The 23188-nt window shown below is 36.9% G+C and overlaps 2 protein-coding genes across 3 annotated transcripts; both read left to right on the top strand.

Moving 5' to 3' along the window:
* Positions 1-79: 79 nt before the first annotated feature.
* Positions 80-17999, top strand: LOC106173601 (nucleolar complex protein 2 homolog). Of its 2 annotated transcripts, XM_087014960.1 has the most exons (19): positions 80-307; positions 8126-8290; positions 8782-9004; positions 9535-9681; positions 10051-10168; positions 10656-10825; positions 11212-11322; positions 12446-12562; positions 12972-13160; positions 13673-13812; positions 14002-14113; positions 14475-14588; positions 14872-14973; positions 15189-15332; positions 15581-15694; positions 16216-16343; positions 16519-16560; positions 16846-16926; positions 17394-17999. In XM_087014960.1, the coding sequence occupies exons 1-19, from the start codon at positions 288-290 to the stop codon at positions 17596-17598; spliced, it is 2442 nt and encodes an 813-aa protein (XP_086871086.1). In that variant the 5' UTR covers positions 80-287; the 3' UTR covers positions 17599-17999. The 2 variants fall into 2 exon arrangements, with proteins under 2 accessions (XP_086871086.1, XP_086871087.1); XM_087014961.1 differs by lacking the exon at positions 16519-16560.
* A 150-nt stretch (positions 18000-18149) lies between these two features.
* On the top strand, positions 18150-23065 carry LOC147761138 (ribosomal protein S6 kinase beta-like). Its single transcript, XM_087014963.1, has 9 exons — positions 18150-19293; positions 19528-19634; positions 19967-20068; positions 20259-20400; positions 20710-20888; positions 21056-21175; positions 21301-21348; positions 21568-21640; positions 21853-23065. The coding sequence occupies exons 1-9, from the start codon at positions 19141-19143 to the stop codon at positions 21931-21933; spliced, it is 1005 nt and encodes a 334-aa protein (XP_086871089.1). The 5' UTR covers positions 18150-19140; the 3' UTR covers positions 21934-23065.
* Positions 23066-23188: the final 123 nt, after the last annotated feature.

Consider the following 23188-nt stretch of genomic DNA (forward strand, 5'->3'; position numbering starts at 1 on the left):
CGATAAACCAATCGATTTGTTTTTCGCAAACACACCCCTTTTTCACACAACTGCCCTCTAGCGGCGTCAACGTCACCAAATTTATCGCTAGGAGTCCCGAGCCAGGGATAAGAAATTTGTTTCCAGTTAGTTTAAAGGACCAACAAAATATATATAATATTTATATGCTAAAAATAAAACGAAGTTGTTTTCCGAGTATAAGGAAACGGAATCTTTGTTTCTACAGCTATCACTGCAGAGGACCGACATTTCTGCGGGGCTGATATGGACCTAGTTAGGAAAACGGCATGGCATCTGCTAAAAAGAGGTAAGGGATGTTTTTGCCCGTCTTTTTTTGATAAAGAAACTTTAAAACGTTCTTTCCATAGTATGCTCTTGTCATAAAGTCATGGGCTAATTATTATTCGGTTTGGTTTGTAAGGTCAGATCTTTAGCTCGAAATGGACATTGAATTAAACGTAAGTAAATTTCGCTAGTACTACCAGTAGTACTACTTGCACATGTACTACATGTAGTACTAACAGACTAATTTTGAATGAAGATTTATACTTAATATCACGCTTGCTGTCGGCCAGAATATGATCTCAGTTTTGTCCTATTTAAAAAAGAGATGGACAGATGAAACGAAAAAATAACAATGACAAAATAAACTACTGTACATTTCTCATCCCTGTAGTGCCAACGGGTATGTTTATGTCTCGATCTGAAAAGGCAGATCACATGACAGGACTGAAAGCGAGACTGACTGACAGATAGTTTTTAGCCGGACTTCTACATGAAAAGACGTGCTATCCAAGAAATTAAGAAAGTGACAATTTGGTTCAAGCTAAAGAGCTTTAAAGGTAAGAAACATACTATTACCTTAATTAGAATCCAAAGGGAATTCTACATTGGCGACGAGGAAGCACGAACTCACGTAGCTTTAGTAAAATTCAAAAAAGAAAAAATTGTGAGGACACGAGGTAAGTGGTGAAAGCGCCCGTCACTCGTGTATTAGAATTCACTCGGTCAGCGATATAACAATAATATACTGTCAGTAAAAGTGCTGTTAGTATTATTGTGTATTGTGTTAGTGTTATCTAGGTTGTTTTGTCTTTTTTGAATCTTATTTTTGGGTATTCGTTGTAATTTCGTTCAAAAGTGAACACTATTCTCAAAATGGCGGGTCACGTGGATAGATTCTACATCAATTATGCCACTGACCTTCAACTTCAAGACATACCCGGTGTCACATCAGGGCAGGCCCGAATGTTATATTTGTTAAGAGCTCAAAGGGGTAACTTAACAAAAGATTTGGTAGAGGAATGGTTGGAAGTTCAGTTGTCTCCTTTAGCCCTTAGTGTGATAGACTTTTCCCCTAACCCTCATTTATCGGGGTCAGCAGATTCTAGGTCATCTTGGATACCAAATTTAGGTCAGAATTGGTTATGGCAATCTGCTAAAAAGTTGTTTAGTTGGGGGAAAAGGAAACCGACTGTTTTAAATACAACAAATCCCTTTCAGTCTGTGGCTAAAAATTATGAGACTAGTGAAAGCACTTTTCTCAAAACTCCACCCCAGAGGAGACTTTTTCCATCCAACCCTGAGGTTCAAAGGAACTCAACAAACCCTCAATTACAAAATGTTGCTGTCTACCCTGAGGTTCAAAGAAATCCGACTGGTTCAATTTTTCGAAATGTTGCTGTCTACCCTGAGGTTCATAGAAATCCGACTGGTTCAAATTTTCAAAATGTTGCTGTCTACCCTGAGGTTCATAGAAATCTGAATGGTCCACATTTTCAGAATGTTACATCCAATGTCAACCCTGAGGTTCAAAGGAACTCAAATATACCACATTTGCAAAGTTTTTCAACCAGTGTCAACCCTGAGGTTCAAAGGAACCAGACTAGTCCACATTTTCAAAATTTTTCAGCCAGTGATAACCCTGAGATTCAAAGGAATCTAATTAACCCTCATTTTCAAAATTTCTCAGCCAACCCTGAGGTTCAAAGGAACCAAAATAACCCAATTTTTGTCAATTCAAATTTTGGCACTAATATTGCAAATACACCAGCTTTTCCCATTAACGCAATGGGAGGGGAGGATTATTATCATTCACAAGAATCCCCCATGCAAATAGATCAACCTACAATTCCAAACATTTCTGCATCTAGACGTATGGTATGCCCCCCTAAAAATCTAACTTTCAATGGAAAGACAAGCTGGGCAGCCTTTAAACTAGTATTTTTAAGGCACGCAGAAAGAGAGGGTTGGGATTCAAATATGTGCCTGGATGGACTTTGTTTATGCCTCAGTGGAAAAGCACAAGAGTGTTGTGTAAATGTGACCAAACGGGAAGGCATGTTGACCTACAAGGGCCTCTTAGAAGAATTGGAGATGTGCTATGGAGAAACGGATACACCAGTGACTGTGCGTTCGCGACTCCATAATTCACTACAGAGTGAAACTGAATCAGTGGATGAATGGGGTGTGCGCGTTCTAAGGCTCGCGTCACAAGCCTACCCCAGCTTGCCTAAATCATTTGTGGACTCAGAGGCTGTTAACAGATTCTGCGCTGGAATGTTGGATACAGAAGCTGGACAAGCCATTTACATGCAACGTCCTCAAACCTTACATGAAGCTATGCAATTAGCTAAAATGCATAGAGAACTTAAGGTCACCATGGAAACAAAGAAGGGGCGCACTATGACCAAAAGGGTTAATAGTGTGACACAACAGCCTGATATGAAAGATGAAAAGTCATCCAGTAATATCTCTGAGATGGTAACTTTTAAAGAAGAACTAGGAAATGTGCAAAAGGCACTTAAAGAAATAGCACAACAATTGAATCAAAGACCAATGACCAGTGGGGGTGGTGTAATTCAAAGGAATTATAACCCCAATCCATCTTATGCAGGTAGAGGACGTGGCAGAGGTAGAGGGTATGTAAATTGTTTTTCCTGCGGAGCTGGAGGTCATTTTGCCAGAGAATGTCCATCTAATCCACAGGGAAATGGCAGAGGGTCGGGGAAATAGGCCAACCCTCGACCCATGAATCAACAGGCCCAGACGTCAAGGAAAAGCCCTGCTTTAAGTCTCTTAAGAAGATGAATTCAGCACCCAGTCATTCCTCTCCATTAAAAGTAATGGAAGGAAATGAAATGTTAATGATGCAGAGAAAGAAAGAAGTCAAAAGTAAAGAGGGAAAACCAGCACCCAGTCATTCCTCTCCATTAAAAGTAATGGAAGGAGATGAGAATTTAATAATGCAGAGAAACAGAGAAGTCAAAAGTGACAAATCTGTAATAGTGTTATGTAACATTGTTTCATCATCTTGCTTAACACTAAAAATACAAGTAGGAGATAAGAAGATTAAAGCTGTATTAGACACCGCAGCTGATGTAACTATATTATCAGACAGAGTGTATGAAAGTATGAAGAATCCTCCTAGAAAATTGAATGATGTGAAAATGTTATGTGCTGGACGCAAAATGACAATGGAGGGATTCACAGCAGGGCCATTGAAATTAAAAATAGGAAATAAATGGTATCAAGAACAGGTGTATGTGGCACCCATAGAACAAGACATGTTACTTGGACTAGATCTTCTTACCCAAAGGGGTCGAGCTATAATTGACACCCAGAATAGAACTCTGCATTACGATGGCATGACATTAACCATGGATAATGACCCAAAGGGGACATCTCCACAAGTGGCAAGAGTAAAAGTACTCAAACGTCAAGTAATTCCTCCTAACTCAATTGTAAAAGTGCAATGTGTAATGGATGTGAATCTAATTGATTATGTCATTGAGCCAACAGAAGGGATGAAAGGTAAATTCCTAATACCTAGGGTAATTCGTAATGCAGGGACAGAGCCCATCATGGTACTAATTAACCCTAGTTACCGTCATCGCCTATTAAAGAAAGGTGCTGAAATAGGAAGGGCTTTTGTTTATGATCAAATAATGACGCCTGGGAAAGAAGAAGAGCAGGTAATGTTACCATCATGTAATACTTGCTATGATATATCAGAGCATAAAGATGCAACTAAACTAGCAAAGGCTACTTTAGAAAAACATGCAACTTCTAGGAAGGGAAATCCAGTCACCAAAAGGGTGAATAAAATCACCATAGATGAAAATGAGATCAATGATAAGATGTATGTACCACCCCACTTACAACAGGTGTTTAAAGAATCTTGCACTGAGCTAAAAGTAGGTCAGTGTGAGCAGTTGGCACAAGTACTGAGAGAATACCAGGACGTTTTCGCAAAGGATGAATTCGACCTAGGCAATTTTACAGCGATAGAACATGTGATAGAGACTAGTGGTGCGAAACCTATAAAACAACGAATGAGACGGACACCAATTTGTTTTGCAGAAGAAGAAGGGGCCCACTTGCATAAGATGTTACAAGCTGGTGTGATTAAAGAATCTACATCAGATTGGGCATCACCTCCAGTGTTAATTCGAAAGAAAGACGGATCAGTTAGATGGTGTATTGATTATCGTGCACTTAATGAAGTGACGGTAAAGGACGTGTTTCCATTACCACTGGTGGATGACTGCCTTGATACATTATCAGGTAATGTCTATTTTTCCAAGTTAGATGCTAACTCAGCTTATTGGCAGGTACCAATAAGGGAAGAAGACAGGAAAAAGACAGCCTTTATAACCAAGTATGGCCTTTATGAACATGTGAGGATGGCTTTTGGTTTATGTGGAGCACCTGCGACTTATGCCAGGATTATGAATCTAGTTTTTAGAGGAATGACATGGGAAACTGTGCTAGCTTTCCTGGATGATATAGTGGTTCTAGGAAAGTCTTTTAATGATCATTTAAAGAACTTAAGAGAAGCCCTCACCAGATTTAGAATGTATGGACTGAAATTAAAGCCTAAAAAATGTGCATTTTTGCAAAAGAAAATTGAATTTCTAGGTCGCACAGTAACAGGAGATACTCTTGCTGTATCAGATCATGATGTAAAAATTGTAAAGGACTGGCCAACTCCGCAAACTTCAAAGGAAGTAGAAAGATTTATGGGCCTAGCTAACTATCACAGGGCTTTTATTAAAGATTTCAGCAAAATTGCTACACCATTGTATGCAGTGACTGGAAAGAAGAACTTCCAATGGGAAGAAAAACAGGAAGTAGCCTTTAATCGCTTAAAAGAAGCATTAACTACTCCCCCTGTTCTCGCAGTGCCAACGGGAACTGACGAGTTTATATTAGATACTGATGCCAGCGAATATGCCATAGGAGCTGAATTAATTCAGGTTCAGAATGGACAGGAGAAGGTGATTGCATATGGCAGTTATGGTCTCACTAAAGAGCAGAGACGTTACTGCACAACTCGTAAAGAACTACTGGCAGTTGTAAGATTCACTCGACAGTTCAGACATTACTTACTGGGAAAGCCGTTTAAAGTAAGGACTGACCATTCAAGCTTAAGATGGTTGATGAGATTTCGGGAGCCGCAGGGACAGTTAGCGCGATGGATGGAGGAATTATCGCAATATAATATGGTGTTATCCCATAGAGCGGGGCGTAAACATGGGAATGCTGATGCGTTGTCTAGAGTTAGCCATACCGGGCAGTGTGTCAACATAAGCACCAAAGGGCGGCTGGTTGACCTACCTTGTGGTGGGTGTGATTATTGTAAGCGGGCTCAGAAGAACTGGGCCAGGTTTGAAGAAGAGGTGGATGATGTGGTGCCATTGGCGACTCGGGGAGTTAATAGCCAAAGGGCAATAGACATCCAGGGTGAAGATTTCTCATCAGACCAAATATGCAACAATGGCAAGACGGTCTATACAGTAACGGTAGACTCAGAAAGGGAGTATACTGAACCAGAAGTGCTGGGAGAAAGAGTAGATGGTATTCCAGAGGAAAGTATAGAAGATATGCCAGAATTTAAAGTTATGCAGTGCATAATTGACAACATTCCGTGGGATCCAGGAGAATTAATTCAGGTGAATATGGTAAAGACCAGTCACCAGGCACCAGGGGGAGCTACTCAGAAAGCTGATGATAGCTCTTCACAATTAACCAGTTGGGGTTATTCTGTTGATGAAGTGAAACAGGCACAGTCAGCAGACAGTGAGTTGAAAGTGATAATAGATTACAAAGTGGATGCTAATGAACCAGATCAGTCTATTCTATTTAGAGGCAGTCAGGCATTGAAAGCATACTGGCTGAATAGAGACCTGTTTACCATCATTAATGATATCTTGTATTGGTGTGATCCAATTAGTGAGGATAAAAGGTTAGCGTTACCCTCCAGTTGGCGTGAGGAGGCCATGAGGATGCATCATTGTTTACCATCAGCAGGGCATCAAGGAGCTAAAAGGACTAAAGAGCGCCTTAAAGAAAGATTTTACTGGTACGGCATGGGCCGTGAAATTGATAACTTTGTCATGGGATGCCCGAGATGTAATCAGAATAAAAAGTCATCAAGACAGGGAAAAGTCCCTCTTAGAGAATTCCAGGCAGGTGCACCCATGGAGAGAGTACACTTAGATTTCCTTGGCCCTTTACCAAAGACGGCTAAAGGAAATGAGTATATTTTAATGATGGTGGATCAATTTACTAAGTGGGTTGAATGCATCCCACTTCCGTCTCAGTCAGCTGAAGAAACTGCAAAGGCAGCTATAGATCAATTTTTCTCTCGTTTTGGAGTTCCTTTTGAAATTTTTACAGATCAAGGGAGAAATTTTGAATCAAAATTATTTTTAGAAGTGTGCCGGGTTTTAGGAATCTATAAAGCACGAACAACACCATACCGTCCCTCAAGTAACGGTCAAGTAGAACGCTACAATCGGACATTGATGGATGCAGTGAGGTGTTTTACAGAAAAGTCACAGAATACCTGGGATGTGAATTTGCAACAAATAGCTGGAGCATTAAGGGCTTCAGTGAACAGGATGACCGGATTCACAGCAAACAGACTAATGTTAGGTCGTGAGGTGAATGCACCCGCTGACTTAATGTTTCCTCAAAGGAGGATTAATAATGAAGATCCTGAAAATTATGCTGCACAGTTAGCTGAAGATATGAAGGAAGCACATGAGATTGCTCGCAGAAAGCTGCAAGCAGCCTCTAAACGTATGAAAAGAGATTATGATCTCAGGATACTGGAGAGAGCATATGAGGTTGGTGATGCAGTGTATATATTGGACACAGCAGATACTAAAGGCAAATGTAGAAAATTATGTCCACCGTGGAAAGGACCTGGAGTGATTGTAGCCAAATTAAGTTCTAACTTATTCCGAGTGAAGGTTAGAAATGCAGTGTTTGTGGCCAATCATGACCGACTTAAGCCGTGTAAAGACACGGAATTACCACAGTGGATTGGACATTGGAGGAAAAATCCAGAGAGTCATGCGACCCGAAGGGGTGATGACAGAGTCTACTGTAACTGCCGACAGCCATGGCACGGTAGATTTATGATACAGTGTGACTTCTGTGGTGAATGGTACCATGGCTCCTGTGTGAATGTGACTGCTACTGATGCCTTGGAGATTAATAAATATAAATGTCCGGATTGTTTACGCCGAGCAAAAGTGCTGGTGTAAAAGAATGTACATTATAGTAAAAGTACTGATTTCAAGGGACAAGTAGCAGAGGGAGGAGATCCTAGCAAAGGCTAGTATATATGTAGATCGGTTGGCACCAGAAATGTAATTTGTTTTTCAGGCCAGACTTGGTATGACCTGGTTAGATGGTCGTGGCAGGGGTGTAAGTGACATTCCTGACTGCGAGTACTATGTACACAGCCCTGAAAGTGAAGGGAGGTGTCTAGTAAGGTGGGGGTTCAATCTTTTTGGATAAAGAGGGGAAGAGTGTAGTGCCAACGGGTATGTTTATGTCTCGATCTGAAAAGGCAGATCACATGACAGGACTGAAAGCGAGACTGACTGACAGATAGTTTTTAGCCGGACTTCTACATGAAAAGACGTGCTATCCAAGAAATTAAGAAAGTGACAATTTGGTTCAAGCTAAAGAGCTTTAAAGGTAAGAAACATACTATTACCTTAATTAGAATCCAAAGGGAATTCTACATCCCAGTGAAATAAAAACTTGTAGAAACTCGCCAAGCAAACTTAAATATTCCATGGTAAAATTTACCAAGTTTATTTTCCAGAAAGCTGGCCGAACTGTCTGTGGAAGAGTTCATGCAGCAAAGTTTTGACACAGGGAGTGAGGACACAGACACACCTGGGACAAGCTCTGAACAGGGAACAAACCAACATGAAAGTAAAAAGAAGAAAAAGAAGCAGCTTAAGAAAAATGCTAAGAAAATAGAAAAGTATGGATTTACTCAACAGTTAGTGAATTAACCACTGCTTTATGAACGCATACTTTTTTTTTACCAAAATGAGAATGTTAAATCATTGCTTGATTTTAAACTTTTTAGGGCTACTTTGAAGCTACATAGGGTAATATTAACATTTGAAATACAAAGTACAAGATGATGTTTGATATTATTGGAATGATGTTATATGGGTTATCCCAAAATAATTTTATTTTTCAAAATAGAAAAAGTACTGTACACTTATTAAAGTTAGTATTACATTTGTTTTGATTACATATATTAAACTGTAAAGAAGCAGTTTCATGTTTATTTGAAACACATATCAATGCAATGAAGTTTTTTTTTTTTTTTTTAAGTCAAGTTTCTGTTTTTCCTATGCCAATGCATGCCTTTTTTATTTGAACATCAGTTGACCATACAGCCTTTGCTGCCTAGTTAATTCTAATATAGTAGGGTACTACTCTAAAAATTAATTTATAATTTAGAGGCAGCAAAAAAGTGGATCAGGATCCAAATCCATCATCTAAGAAAACTTCAGAAGCAAGCAAACATAAACAGTCGCTGGGAAAACTGAAGGACAGTGATCCTGAGTTTTATGAGTTTCTGAAGGGAGAGGACAAGGAACTTCTGGACTTTGACTTGTCTGGAGATGAAGATGATGGTACAAGTGATGAAGAGCAGGTGCACAAAGTCCCCAGTAAGCTTGAGGTAATGGAAACATGTCCATGTCCCCATGTTTTAATCACTATGATTGTTTTATTCAATTTGCTCTAAGCATATGTGACTCTAATCGTTTTGCTTATTATAAAAGATGGAGTTTCTTCAGATTAAAATGGTTTAGACTGGAAATAACATATAAGTTTTAATTGGTTATTTTCCTGGCACCATCAACACACTCTTTAATAAAAAATCACCTTCACAAGTTCCTGGCACTTACCTGTTATTAATTTTTTCCTTAATTTGGTTTAAGTGAAGTATACATAGTAAATCATAATGTGAATAACATGAAAAATGTATGCTTACTAAAAGAGCATAGTAATTATCACAACCAAGAATACACAGAATACTATTTTACAAAGATTTTTGTGAGAAACCTAGTACCCAGAAATTTTACTTTTTTTAGAATAAAAAAACTGTTTGTACAGTGCAACTACGTATGTGTCTGCAGGTACCCCTGATGAGCGTTATTGGCTATGGATAGGATAAAGATAATTTACACTCTTTTCATTTACCACCAGGTTGCCAGTGATGATAGTGAGGGAGAGTTGTCCATCCCCAGCTCTGATGAAGATGAAAGTGAATCAAAGAAGAAAACAAAGAAGAAAATTTCAAGTCGTACTTTGGTCACTCTGAAGATGGTCAATCACTGGACACAATCATTACAGGTAGTCAAAAAAATATATACTGTTGCAGGGTTAAGAAAAAGTATACGGTTATTACAAATACCAAGCTTTACACTTTGGGACTGAAAAAGTTGTATGGGTCTCATGTAAGGCTCAAAAGGTCTCAATAAGTCCCAGTGAAAAAAAAAAAAAAACATTTCACAAGACACAGTCAAGATAAACAGGAAGTTTAGTCTTGCAGTGTTGAGGTGATCAAACAATATAGACACAGTCCTATATTAGCAAAAAGTTTGGAGGGTGACTCAGTAGTGAGAAAGAACTGTATTATAGTATAAGTAATCTTGCTGTGAACCATTAAGTGAGAAGTTACAATGGCACACTTTAGTGTACTATATGTTGTTGTTCCTTCAGGAGGGGTCTTCACTGTCCATCCTCCATGATGTGGTGGCAGCATTCAAGGCTGCTGTGCAGCAAGCAGGGGGTGAGGATGACGCAGAGGTCAATAAGTACAAAGTAGAGGGCAGCACAGGTCAGTATCCTATAGTTACTGTAACACTATCTTACACTGTAAATCTTTGACCTAATAGGATGTCTTACTGCCTAACACTTTTAAAGCAGTCATTATGACTTAATTTATAAGAAAAAAATCCAAATCGAAATCATGCTGGAAAACCTGTTTTGATAAGAGATGGCTATTTGGTGTTGCTTTGTCATATGATCTAAGAAATGCATTTAGTTACACCATTTTGAGAAAATAGATGAGATGAATTCGAATTGGAGCAGTCAAAGTCAGTTTTGTTAATGATTTGCCATGAGATGAACTTGTCAATATGTTTTTATGGACTCTTGTATTAAATCAAATTGCATAGAGAGTGAATATCAGTAGTAAGTCAGTTGAGCTTGATTTTGTTAGAAAGCTCTCTTTGTACTTTGTTGAACAAACTGTCATTTTATAGTCCATACTTGTGTGAATGTACATGTTTACTTTAAGTTTTCATATTTTGTCTGTATTCCAGTTTTCAATGCCATTGTACGCCTGTGTTTAACTGAACTGCTACCAGCCTGGCGACATGTTCTAGCACTGCCAGAAACTAAAGAAAACAAGAAGCCACCTCTTCCTTCTACTAGTAAACAGTGGGCCAAGGTGCGACTGGATGTGAAGTTGTACCTCACAGAATTGATCAGGGTATTTTTTCGTTTTTATTTTTCATATTGCATTACAATACTTGATGTGAAAATACTAGTATATATTTACATGGCAAATTCATGAGATTAAATCTTTTCTCTGAAAAAATGTTTTGTTGTTAGTTTTCTTACAGTACTTGAATATTATTTGTATTAGGCACCTGAACTAATTGTCAGATTGTAGTACAGATTATGGCAGTTTCAAATTTTGAACAAAATTCTATCATATTTCCTTGTACAACTTGGCAGGTTGTGAAAAAAATATTATTACGCTCTCTGTCATTTGTTTTGTTGCATTTTTTCTTCCAAAGGATATCAGTTTTTCCGATGTTGTTAATAAAGAAAAATTTAAAATATTCATAATTTTAAAACCTTTTTCTTTTCCAGTTACTGAGTGAAGTGGGGGAATCTACCATTGTAAATATACTGCTGAAACATGTCCACCAGTTGGTGCCTTTTATTGCTTGCTTTCCAAAAGTGGCTCGTATTGTTGTCAAGGTGAGGGTCATAAGATGTCAAGGTCACCAGGTGTCAAGGTCACTAGATAGTCAGCAGGGGCTCATTTCAAAGGAAACCTGAGTTTAAATTTATTCACACACACAATATAAAAAACTAAAAACTGTGGTCTGTTTTATTCTAGGTCAGTTAGTAGAAGTTTACATTAAAAGTAGGGACTGTCTACCTGAAACAGTAGCCGATGCTCTTGTGAGACAGTTCTAATACCCTGGGGCCGGTTTCACAAAGCAGTAGTTAGTTATAACAACTAACTACTGAACTACCTCGCTAACGAGCAAACTTAGCGATTTTCGAGGGGTGTTTCACGAAGCAGTCGTTAACTCATCGCTAAGTTCAGTCGTAAAGTTCGGTCGTTAGTTCTCTCGTTACTCACCGTAGTCTCGAAACCGTCTGCCGGAAGAAGAACTCTTGCGTAAAAGTGTCACGAAAGCACTAACTCTCCAATTTTTGGTGGCTGGAAATGCATAAGAACGTCTGCTTTGAGGTCGTCGTAAAGGATCTCCACCACCTTTTTGCGTCTCTTTTTGTCACAGCTAGGCGCAACCTCTCGTAAATTGCATCATCGTGTGTATATTCTAATAGATTCTGCCTTTCATGAAAACGTCGTAGTCTACGTTGCCGTCTGGCGGTACGGATAGCAAGAAAAGTAGCCGCCATATTGGATACAAAGACAAACGACAGACAACGGTAACTAAGCAACCTTTTTATTTCACTCATTACGCATGCGTACGATGAAACTCTAGAGTTAGCGACTGGTCTGACCAGTCGTTAAATATCCAAGGCAACAACGAGACAATAACGAGCGAGAGAACTAGCGACTGCTTCGTGAAACGGCACTATAACTAGCGATAGGCTAACTACCGATCGCTAACTAACTACTGCTTTGTGAAACCAGCCCCTGAAGACCACTAGTTTGTTTCTCACGTCTTTAAATAATTCATCTGGTCATCTCAAATAGGGTAGATTTCAAGATTTTTTGAGACATTTTATTGTCAGTAGTAGGTTGCATATTTCTCCTTTTACTACCCTATATTGCACAATCATATTAAACTTAAATGAAATGGTCGAAAGTGGTTGTTTTCAAGGGAGTTATACTGTTTTTCAGAAACTGATTTCACTGTGGAGTTCTACAAGTGAGGAGACTTGCAGGGTGCTGTCGTTTCTGTCCATTAACAAGTTGGTGAGGCTGTTGCAGAATGCACTGCTGGAGCCCACACTCAAGGTAGGAGAAATAGGGATAAAGAAATTCAGGGCTTTTGATTTTATTAATAAATGCTCATTATAGTAGCTAGTATTCAAACAGTAACTGTAGTTGTTTGGGTAGCTTATTAGTCATTTTTCATCGTTATTCCTGGTGAAAATGAGTAAGGAATGCACATTCAGTACCTCTTAGTATGAAAAAATTCTAGCTTAGGGGATACCTGATGATAAATGATGCATTCTGCTGTGCTGCATACAGTCGGAAGAAATCGCCTAATTTGCATTTTGCACACAAACTCCATTGTGTTAACATTTGAATTCTCTTGTGCGGAATCTAAAGTGGCATCTCACCAAGGCAGAATTCAAATATACATGATTTGAACTACTTCTTGACAATGACAAATATACATTTTAATGTATTGTAATTGCAGCAAATGTACATGGCGTACGTCCAGAACTGTAAGTTCACATCACCCTCCACACTGCCGATGATCAACTTCATGCAGCGCTCCCTGGTGGAGATGTTTGCCATTGATGTCAGGCTGACCTATCAGTATGCTTTCATCTATATCCGCCAACTGGCTATTCATCTGAGAAATGCCATTACAGTAAAGAAAAAGGTGAGTCACTGGAAAGAAATTAAGGAGGATTATAGAAATGAAGTGAATGCTAGCTGTTTAACCAGTTTGAATATTATCAGATAAGGTTTACATTTGTAATTGTAATCATTATAATCGCTTTATATTTATCTCCAGACTTATATTTAGAACTATTTAAATCACTGCTTAAAAAGTGGCCCATCATTTTAAGTCTGTGTGTTAGGAATTGAAAGTTCTCTTAGATTAGGATTCCCAAAACTAGCATTGGTGGGAAACTTTTCATGGTTTGATATCAACCAGGCTACTTTTTTTTCTTAATTGTATTATACATGATTTCTCATATTAAATTTATTATACTAGTCTGGGCTGTTTATTTTAAAATTTCTTCACACAGTGATAGGTCTAAGAACTATTGACCTGGCCTTTGTCAATCTGATGTTATTTACCAGCAGTTGAGAATGCATTGTGTATATTTGTAGGATATTTGCCAAGCATTATATAATTGGCAGTATGCTCACTGTGTATATTTGCAGGATACGTGCCAAGCAGTATATAACTGGCAGTATGTTCACTGTCTCTACCTCTGGGCAAGGTTACTAAGTACAGTCTATCCCAGCGACACCCTGGAACCACTGATATATCCACTCACCCAGACCATTATTGGTACCATTAAGTAAGGGATGTAGTTTAGAATGAAAATAATGTTTAAGTGTACATTCTTTGACTGAGTGACCTATGAAACACACACACACACGAAAAGTGGATTATGTAAATCTTTTTGTCTTTCATAAAAAAGGGTGTGATATTTCTAATCCTCTCTGTTACATATTTATAAAGTGTTAAAATCCTTCTCTCTTTCCAGATTGATACCTACAGCCAAGTACTACCCACTGCGTTTCCACTGTATAAAAACCTTGAACATGCTGAGCAAGGCCACCAATACCTTCATACCAGTGCTGCCATTTATACTAGAGGTAAAACGATAGTTTTTTATATTACTGATGTTCTTTTTCTTACTCTTCATGTAACATGCACAGAATATTAGTTATGTAAGCAAACTTCTGCTGATTTGTCCTAGATCATAGTAAGTAGTTTAAATAAACTTCTTTTAGGCATTTACTTTTGGTTTGTCCATAGTTGTTTTATTTTCACCTATGACACTTAGGCAAAATAAGTTTTAAATTAAATTTTCTATTTTGAGTTGGGCCTTTTATGTCCCAACAGTGCAAGCAATTACTGAGGCACTATTGTGTTGGAAATAAAACCATTAAAAGTGGTGTCCTAATAAAGAAGTGCAGTTCATTGATAAATTTGACACATTTCACATCATTTCAGGTGTTGGAGCAGACAGACTTTAACAAGAAGCACTCCAAGGCCAGTTTCAGGCCCTTGAACTTTGCATGTATTCTGAAAGTATCCAAAGCTCAGCTGCAGGAAAAGGCATTTAAGGTAGACAGTTCAGCAGTTATAACTTTTCGTTTTTAGTTACTCAAGTGCATTTTCTTCTGGAAATCAGTTTCCCCACAGAATCCTTCTCTGTTGACTTTTGTAATAAATTGAATAAATTTATATTATTCACCTAATAACAGATTTGAAGCATAACTATCTATTTTTTAATTGAAAATTATAAAAAAAGTTATATTTTAAATTTGAGGATTTTTTTTATTGAATGACCTATGAAACAAATATTATTATTATTATTATTATTATTATTCTTATTATTATTATTAAGGACGGGTTGATAGACCAGGTATATGAGCTGTTGCTGGAGACATTCAATATCCATGCACATACTATTGGTTTTCCTGAGTTGGTTTTACCAGCTGTTATGCAGGTAAATATGGCTGAGTGCAGACAAATGCCCTCTTATGGCAGAAGGGCCTTCCCTAGGGAACATGTCATTTAACTTCTTTTAGAAATTAGTAAACCGATTTTAAAGCAACTCCTTGTAAATGTTTCTTCGATAATGTTAACCTCTTTGACAGCTAGAAGAATCTTTTTAAAAATGCAAACTTAAAAACTACTGCTATGTTGCATTCTATTTTACAGTTAAAGGAGTCATTAAAGAAGTGCAAAGTTGCTAATTACTGTCGTCAGCTGAAGCAGGTTTTGGAAAAAGTGAATGAGACAAGCAAAGTGATTGGTCAGAGGAGGAAAGAGGCAACCTTTGACCTCAAAGACCCTAAATCTGTGGTAAGCTTTAACTCATTTTTTGTTTCAAATGGTCATTTTGTTAAAAGAAAGAACTGTGAAAAATGAAGAAAAGTGTGAAAAAAGGGTAAAAAAAAGAAATTGCAATTACCTCCAACCAATTTTATCAATCTAAGCGATTGTAAAGACAGAAATTTTAAGTTTTAGGTGACAAACTGGTCACTGTAAGGGATCCATTTTTTGATGACATCTCTTGAGACACCTTATATTTGAAGAAATTATTTTTTTAGGATGCTTGGGACAGGAAAAGCAAGGAAGAAGGCACTCCACTTGGGAAATTCTACGCTCAGTGGCGAAAACTGAGGGACACAGAGCTGCAGCATGAGATAGCTGGAAAAGAAAGAGTGAGCACTGATTTTCCCTGTCCCTCTGTACTTCTTGGAATTAGATATGACTGATTTTTAAAAATATCTTTTAATTCTAAATATGCTGAAAGCTTGTTGCTCAGTTAAAGTGCTTTTGCCTTTCTTTCAATGCCATTGCAGGGCCATAACCAGATCAGATATCTCAAACAAATTATTCAAGACTTAAATTTTGTGGCTTGCTTTTATTTTTCCCCGGTAATATATTCAGGTTATACAGATTATACTTTAATATATGCTAACACCTAAGTATGTAAAAGGGTGGAATAAAAGTTAAGATTTATATTATACAAAATACATTTTTTGCACAAAGGTTTGTAGTTTTATTGGAGACAAATTCTGTCATTCATTTCTATGGTAACAGTATATTACCATCTATAAAAATTGGTTACATTCAGCGAATGAGGGCAAGGGGATAATAAGGGGTATTAACAGTAAGCAATTTTACAAGGAGTTAATATTTTGTAACACACAGTTTTCAGTTTTCATATAATTGCTTTCAGATATCTACAGACAAGTTGCCAGAGGTGGTTCGACAAAGAGGACCTCAGAAGGCAACAGCAGATGAAAGAAAGGAGTTTTCTGCATTGTTTGATTCCGAGAGTGAGGAGTCCATGGATGATGAGACAAGGTACTTGATTGGGTAAAAGTAGGATGGTAGACATTGGTTGTTTAATACTCAGTGATGAATTTCTTCTGTAATGTCAGTCTGAGAAGAATTTCATCAGCTGTGTAATGTTACAAGAGTAAAGTTATTATCTTCATTTGACAGCTAATATTGAAATGCTTTACCTCCAATATTTCAGTGTCTGTCCAGAGCTTCTTCATCTGGGAATGATACTATCCAGGTGAATAGCCTTTATTCAGGAGATATACTTGCCCCCCCCCCCCCCCCCCCCCCCCCCCCCACCACCACCACCACCACCACCACCCCCCACCCACCCACCCACCTAATGTCTTAAGAAAAACAAGTATAGGTCTGTTATGTCCTTTTGAAATGCCATTAACAAATGTTGGTGGAACGTACCCTGTGAAGGTGGTCCATGCCTCTCTGAATTGCTCATCACTCGTGTTAAGAGAAAGTGCCCTTAGTTGTCATTATGAGCTCTAAAGAATAAAAAAATCTTTTTCAGATTTCAGCCAAAGAGTGAACGTCAAAAGAAGAAAAAGAAAAAAGAGACTAAAGAAGAGTCTGATTCTGAAGAAGACTATAGGTATGTTTTCCTGGTTGTTTGATTTCTTAGCCAAAATATTCAAATACTTAGTTTTATGCAAATATTGTAAATACTTCAACACAATAACAAATATCTAAGGAAATTTTCTGAACTTTCTTTACACACATTTATTGAATTGGAATCGGTTAAATATTTTTCTCTGACTTATCCAAATGCAGGCCATCGTATTACCATACTGTGGTATCAATTATTTGAGACAGTATGATCTTTCATCAAGTTTTATACATTGTGACAATCAACTTTTGTCATAAAACTGTTATAGATATGAAAATGCGATCTGGTATATTTCATATTTGAGCTATGTAATTATCATGACAAGTTGGCACAGTGGGAGTGAGTTTAAGTACAGCTATATATATATATATATATATATATATATATATATATATATATATATATATATATGATTCAAAGAATATTTCACTGAAATGATTTCTTTATTTCAGTGATTTTGACTCTGATGAGTTGGAGCAGCTGGCTGGTGATGGCAGTGAGGAGGACCCTGAGGAGGAGGAGGAGGAGGAGGAGTCGGGAGATAATGAGGGAGATGAGGAGATGGAGTCTGAGAACAGTGAGGAGGAGGAGGAGGAGGAGCAGGATGCAGCTGATGTTGTGGAAGACTTTGAACTGTCAGATGATTCCAGTGACTGATGTTTGTTATAAAACAGCTAAAAGAGAATGAGAAGACATTCATAGCCAATAGAGAACCAGTTTCTGGGAGAATCATGAGCCTGTTAAAATATTCTTCCCCTATAAGTCAAGGTGACAAAGATAGAAGAGCACACCATTGCCTGATAGATGTACAATAAAATTGCAAGTCTGAAAATGGCTTCAGCAAATAATTTTCAGCCAATTCGAAAAACATTTCTGCAACATTCGGCTGTGCATTAAGTTGAACATACAAGTATTGCTGAAAACTGCATAACACATTTGTGTTTTAGAAGCTTTTATAGATATTTACTCTATTTATTCCAATATGTATACTTCAGACTCCATTATTGTACTAAAAGCATTCTGCTGTAATGAGGATAATAAACCACTACAAAAATAAATTATTTTTTCATCATGTAAAAAATGCAGCATTACCTAGGATACGAAGTAAAAGTTGTAATTTGTTACTTTTAAAAAGTTAACGACATCATAAATAATTGCCAATTTAATATGACGGTAGTAGAATGACCCCCTTAAAAAAAAAAGATGACAGTTGACTGATAAAAGCCTACTACACTGTAGCCAAGAAATTTTTTAAAATGATCATTTGGTGATGTTACTTGTGCTTTTTATTATTTCTAACTTTTTAGTATTTCCCATGAAATAAACGCTTCATCGACCATTAGGGCCGTATAATCGACACTTTTAGATACTTTATTTTTTAGCCTAGCAACTTTTATTTGTTTTAGCCTAATCCCTTTCGTTATTATTATTTTTAATAAGCCTACTTAAGCACCGCTTGTCCCCAAATTTAATTTTTTTTTTAAATTCACATCGAAGGCGTTTCTCGTATATGGAGATCTAACCAAAGTACAAGTCGGCATAGAATAATGCGTTACTCAAAAACAATTGCGCTTTGGTGTTACATTGGATATTCTACACTTTCAGTTCTATTCAATCTTGTGAACACACACCAAAAAAGAAAAAAACACTTTTTTCTATTTAGGGCGCATGCATATTGCACGTGATAGATATATCCTTAAAAGGCAAAACGTATTGTGACGTCACTGGCCCGTGCCGACGTAACCAGGCAGCACAAAAGCTATTGGAGATATGCTGAGCGCCAGCGAAGTGAATACGGAGATTTTCTTTTGAGTAAAAAAGACGATATAAACAATGATAGTTGCGTCTCATTTGGCCTTTTTAGGCATGAAATACAGTTACATGTACTTTTTTCACAGAGAAATATTCAGACTCGAAAACGAGGTAAGATATTGCTTTTTTTTTTGCAGAACAAAAATCGAATACCCAACTGTTTGTTTCAGTATATATGTATGTTACCCCAGGTAAAGCTATTTATTACTTAGATTCTTATTAATCAAAATAAGATTCTGTGTGGCGTCTTTTTAATAAGTATCAGAGGTAATCGGACAATTTCATTTAAGTATCCATATAACTTATTCTGATAATTTCACTCGCCAAGAAGATTAAATCAAGGAAATTCCTGGTAACTGGGCACGCAGTTTCAGTGAATTCATATCGATGATATGCTCAAATAAAAACAAATTAAAATCTACGTTTGCACCTTTTAATCCAATCTCCTTTTATTCAATGTTTAAGGTTCGGGCTCTTTTCTGGAAGGAAGACACTATGCTTCCTATTTTGGGAGGTGGAGGATTCGGTTCGGTGTACAAGGTAATGAACTTATCATGATAAACGAACTAAAGTGATACTGGGATAACGGGAATAGCTATAGCAGTATCAATGGTAAAAACAGTTATGGCAGTAATTATAGATTTTGAAGCATAAGCAGCAGAACAATATATGTTTACAGTGATTAATCATTTAGTAATTTTACCAGTTTTTCTATTATTATGCTTATTTACGGATGTGCCATTCCACTAACTGCTCGAAATATTTTATGTTTAGTTTAAAAACAACCTAGCATTAAAGGTACCAGCCTCTGCGGCCTATGCAAGGTCCATCTACAGTGAAGTTTCTTTTATGAAGAGGATAGACAGCAAATTTATCTTAAGGTGTTTGATACAAACGATTTATATTCGAATTTGTAAAATTAAATGCCTATGAAACAGATGACTTTTACAAAATACGCCATGTAACAAACGCTTCACCTCGTAAAATAATATTCTTAATATGCTCACAATTGTCCACAGGTTTCTGATATTATATCACAATATTGTTACGTTAAAAGAGTTGAAGAACACTTTAGACGGACAATCTACATAAACAATCTACAATCTACAGTAACTGTAAAATCTCAATTTTTTATAAAACAATAAAGAATTAATCATTCAATCTTCTCTCTATCTCTCAGTGTGTCTCAATCTGATATGAATTTCCGTTCCAGACTAGTTCATTCATTTGAAGTCAGGCCTGGTTTCCCTATCTTACTTACGGAATTATGTCCCATGGACCTGGAAATACTTCAAGAGTATTGGGAAACATTTTTGTAAGTAATTCTGTTACTTTCTTTTCTTTAAAAAACACTTTTTTTTTGTATTTTTATATAGCATGATTTTTTAATGTAATTTTATATAGCTTAATTCTTAACTTATTCATTTTACGTTTTTCAACAAAACATTTTTCATTAAATGTTTACAAGAATAGTATACTGATAGTTCCTTTAATTTATTTCTTAGGGACGCAGTTCCTCTTCAGATGGTGAAATATATTGCCACTTGCGTCTGTATGGCTATTGGGCACTTGCACCAACTGAACTTAGCCCACTTTGATATAAAAACAAACAACGTGTTGATTAGTATACACGGGGTCCCTAAACTGGTAAGATGTTCTCTTTGTTGTGTGTCACTTTGTACTGTGTAATAAAATAATGAGGTTATTTTTCTCTTCTTGCTATAAATTTCCTAGGTCGGGCCAGATTTCGAATTCCAACTCGCTCTTTTCTATAACTTGATTTAACGTACCTATCTGTAAATGTGTCACCAATGTGCAATAATCTAAACGAAAACATATAACGACTAGTAAAATATGATTTTGTTTTAGATTGATAACAAAAGGCTTGGATATACTCAACACTTTCACTTTGGTACCCAGAAAAACAATTTTTTAATGCGGTTTTATTTGTTCCAGTGTGATTTAGGGTCCGTTCACCCTCTCAGTGAGACTGGTGAAAGCATACACAGGGTGGAGTCAATGAACTTCACCCTCTACAAAAACATGCCTCCAGAGGTACTGAGGGGTGGTGCCCCCTCGTGGAGAGCAGATTATTACGCCTTGGGTGTCATGTTGTTCGAATTAATGGAGGGAAGGTAAGTAAGCAAAGGATGCAGTTCTGTAAATAATGGCTTTGAAGTGTTAATCTTCTCTATTAGAAAATATCAGGCCATGGAGTATGAAGACTTTTACTAATAATAGAATAGTACGAAAAGTTGGAGTGTTTTAAACGTTTTGTGACAATTCTTCTCGATTTATTTAGACACCCACTTTGGACTGAATTGCCAACAAGAGCAGACGCCAGAATAAAAATCCTCCAAGGCGCCATCATCTACACAGATACAGAGCACGTCTTCAGGGATCTGATTGACAAATTAGTCTGGTAGGCAATTCCACATTACGATTTGTAAATATTTGTGCTGTAAATTATTTAATGGAATATCGTGGCCAACTATGACTCGAACTATATAACTATAACTTGAACTATTTCTCTCTGTAACATTTCAGCAATGTGGAGCAGAGAATTGACAGCATGACTGGCTTTTTGAGTCATCGGTACGTATTTCATCAATATTTTTCTTCCTGCAAAGATACTTTTAACTAAAAAATTTTAATTAACTTTTCTGAACCATTTCTTTAAAAATTTCATTTAATTTTCATTGTCATTTATTATGAATTTTGTATTGAATCTATCTTTTATCACCATGTTCATTTGTTTTTATTTTCACAATCTTTTATAATCATTTATTCATTTATTTATTTATTTAATTGCAGTTGGCTCTGTGACTACTACGTGAATAATTTTCCAACCGATATGGTCACCTCTCCCATTTTAGACATTGCTCAGGTAATGTCTGGTTTTATTATACTGACCAATTCTAATGAAGTAGATTCTCGCTGGTTTCTTATGACCAAATGTCAACGACTCTTTAGCCTAAATGCAGATGAAAAATAGGGATATATTTTCCGTAAGCGCTTACTAAATTTAACCTATCATGCATGCTTGTGATACTTTATACACTTAACAGACTGCATATATTTAACTTTTTGTCATAATAGGAAGTGCTGGAGGAAGAACAGCTTGAGATGGGTCCTTTGACAGCAAACTCCAGCGTCCGCAATATTGTCGGCGATGGCTAGGAGGATACCGTCACCACCGGCTTCTTCGATGCCTCCCGCTAGTTTCACGATTTATCTGGAAGTAGCCGACTTTGCGACAGGAACTTATCCACTTCATTATAAATATAGACGACTTTATAACATAAGCCTTCAAAAGCCCAGGGCGATTAATAAAACGTCTCCAAATATCAATTAAAATTAAAAAAAAAAAACTCAAGAGACTATGATGACTTTCATTCAAGTTTTCCATTTTTCTGTAAAATATACAACGTATAATACAGTTTCAATTTGTAATTTACAATCAAAAAAAAAAAAAAAAAAAAAAAACTTCAGAGGCGTTAGGGAATATATATCTTGTTTTATTTGTATGTGCACAGGCTGTTTCACAAAATCACAATAGTGTTGATAATTGCTTGATAGAAAAGTCGAATAAATATTTGAAAAAAATTTTGTTGGCCTATTTCTTTTTCAGTAATTCCACAGGATAATAAAAACGTGTCCCACCAAAACATGTAGGTAGACCCTATATATATATATATATATAATGAAAATAATAAAGTTATTATATGACTCCAGGTTATGGAACAAAAGACATTCGGGATGTAAACAATCGCTGTTACCAAGTTTGAAGAACTAGTTTACAGCTTCACTTGGTCGAGTCAAGGATGCGTTTATATGTTTTTTTTTTTTTTTTTTTTTTCAATGAACGAATGGCTGAATGTACCAAATCATGTGAATTCATCAAAGAGAAGATCGTGATATTGTAAGGTTGCCTTTGTACATGTACCCAGCAGGTAGAACGTAAACAATTCCTGTTACCACGCAAATTTTAGTATCTGCTACAATGTATCGAACACGCTATGCCACGCATGCTATGGCCTAATAGATTTGGAGTGCTACCGTTTACAAGTTCCCAAACTTCATATTTAATATAAAAAATTTATGAACTTACGTGTATTCGTGGCCTTTTTAAGGCCGTCTGCCATCCGCTCTCGGCTTCATGTGTTATTCACAATGTCTGATCTCGATTTAGACTCTATACATGTTGATCTAACATTTTTTCACAAATACATCGATGGTTGTGGATGTAAACAAACCCCTCATTCCTGCTAATATTGTAACTTGTTTCATCATTTCAGACTCTACATTGATCGTGTTTCTTGCTTTCGATAAAATGAAATAATTTTCAACCCAAATCAGCTGGGTATCCACTTTCAAGTTTAACAAGTAAAATCTAGGTTAGTCTAAAGATTTCCTTCAATCTTGTAAAAACGCT

The sequence above is a fragment of the Lingula anatina genome, chromosome 6 (assembly GCF_051362555.1).
Source record: "Lingula anatina isolate TDL-2025a chromosome 6, LinAna3.0, whole genome shotgun sequence".
NCBI classification, from domain to species: domain Eukaryota; kingdom Metazoa; phylum Brachiopoda; class Lingulata; order Lingulida; family Lingulidae; genus Lingula; species Lingula anatina.

Bases quoted from the DNA above. Each gene is read 5' to 3' on its own strand.
- LOC106173601 (XM_087014960.1), top strand. From the start codon at position 288: ATGGCATCTGCTAAAAAGAG. The intron at 8,291-8,781 runs GTATGGATTTAC...TTTATAATTTAG, and splicing joins AATGCTAAGAAAATAGAAAA to AGGCAGCAAAAAAGTGGATC. The intron at 16,561-16,845 runs GTGAATAGCCTT...AATCTTTTTCAG, and splicing joins CTGGGAATGATACTATCCAG to ATTTCAGCCAAAGAGTGAAC.
- LOC147761138 (XM_087014963.1), top strand. From the start codon at position 19,141: ATGATATGCTCAAATAAAAACAAATTAAAATCTACGTTTGCACCTTTT. The intron at 19,294-19,527 runs GTAATGAACTTA...TTTTATGTTTAG, and splicing joins GATTCGGTTCGGTGTACAAG to TTTAAAAACAACCTAGCATT. The intron at 20,069-20,258 runs GTAAGTAATTCT...TTTATTTCTTAG, and splicing joins GAGTATTGGGAAACATTTTT to GGACGCAGTTCCTCTTCAGA.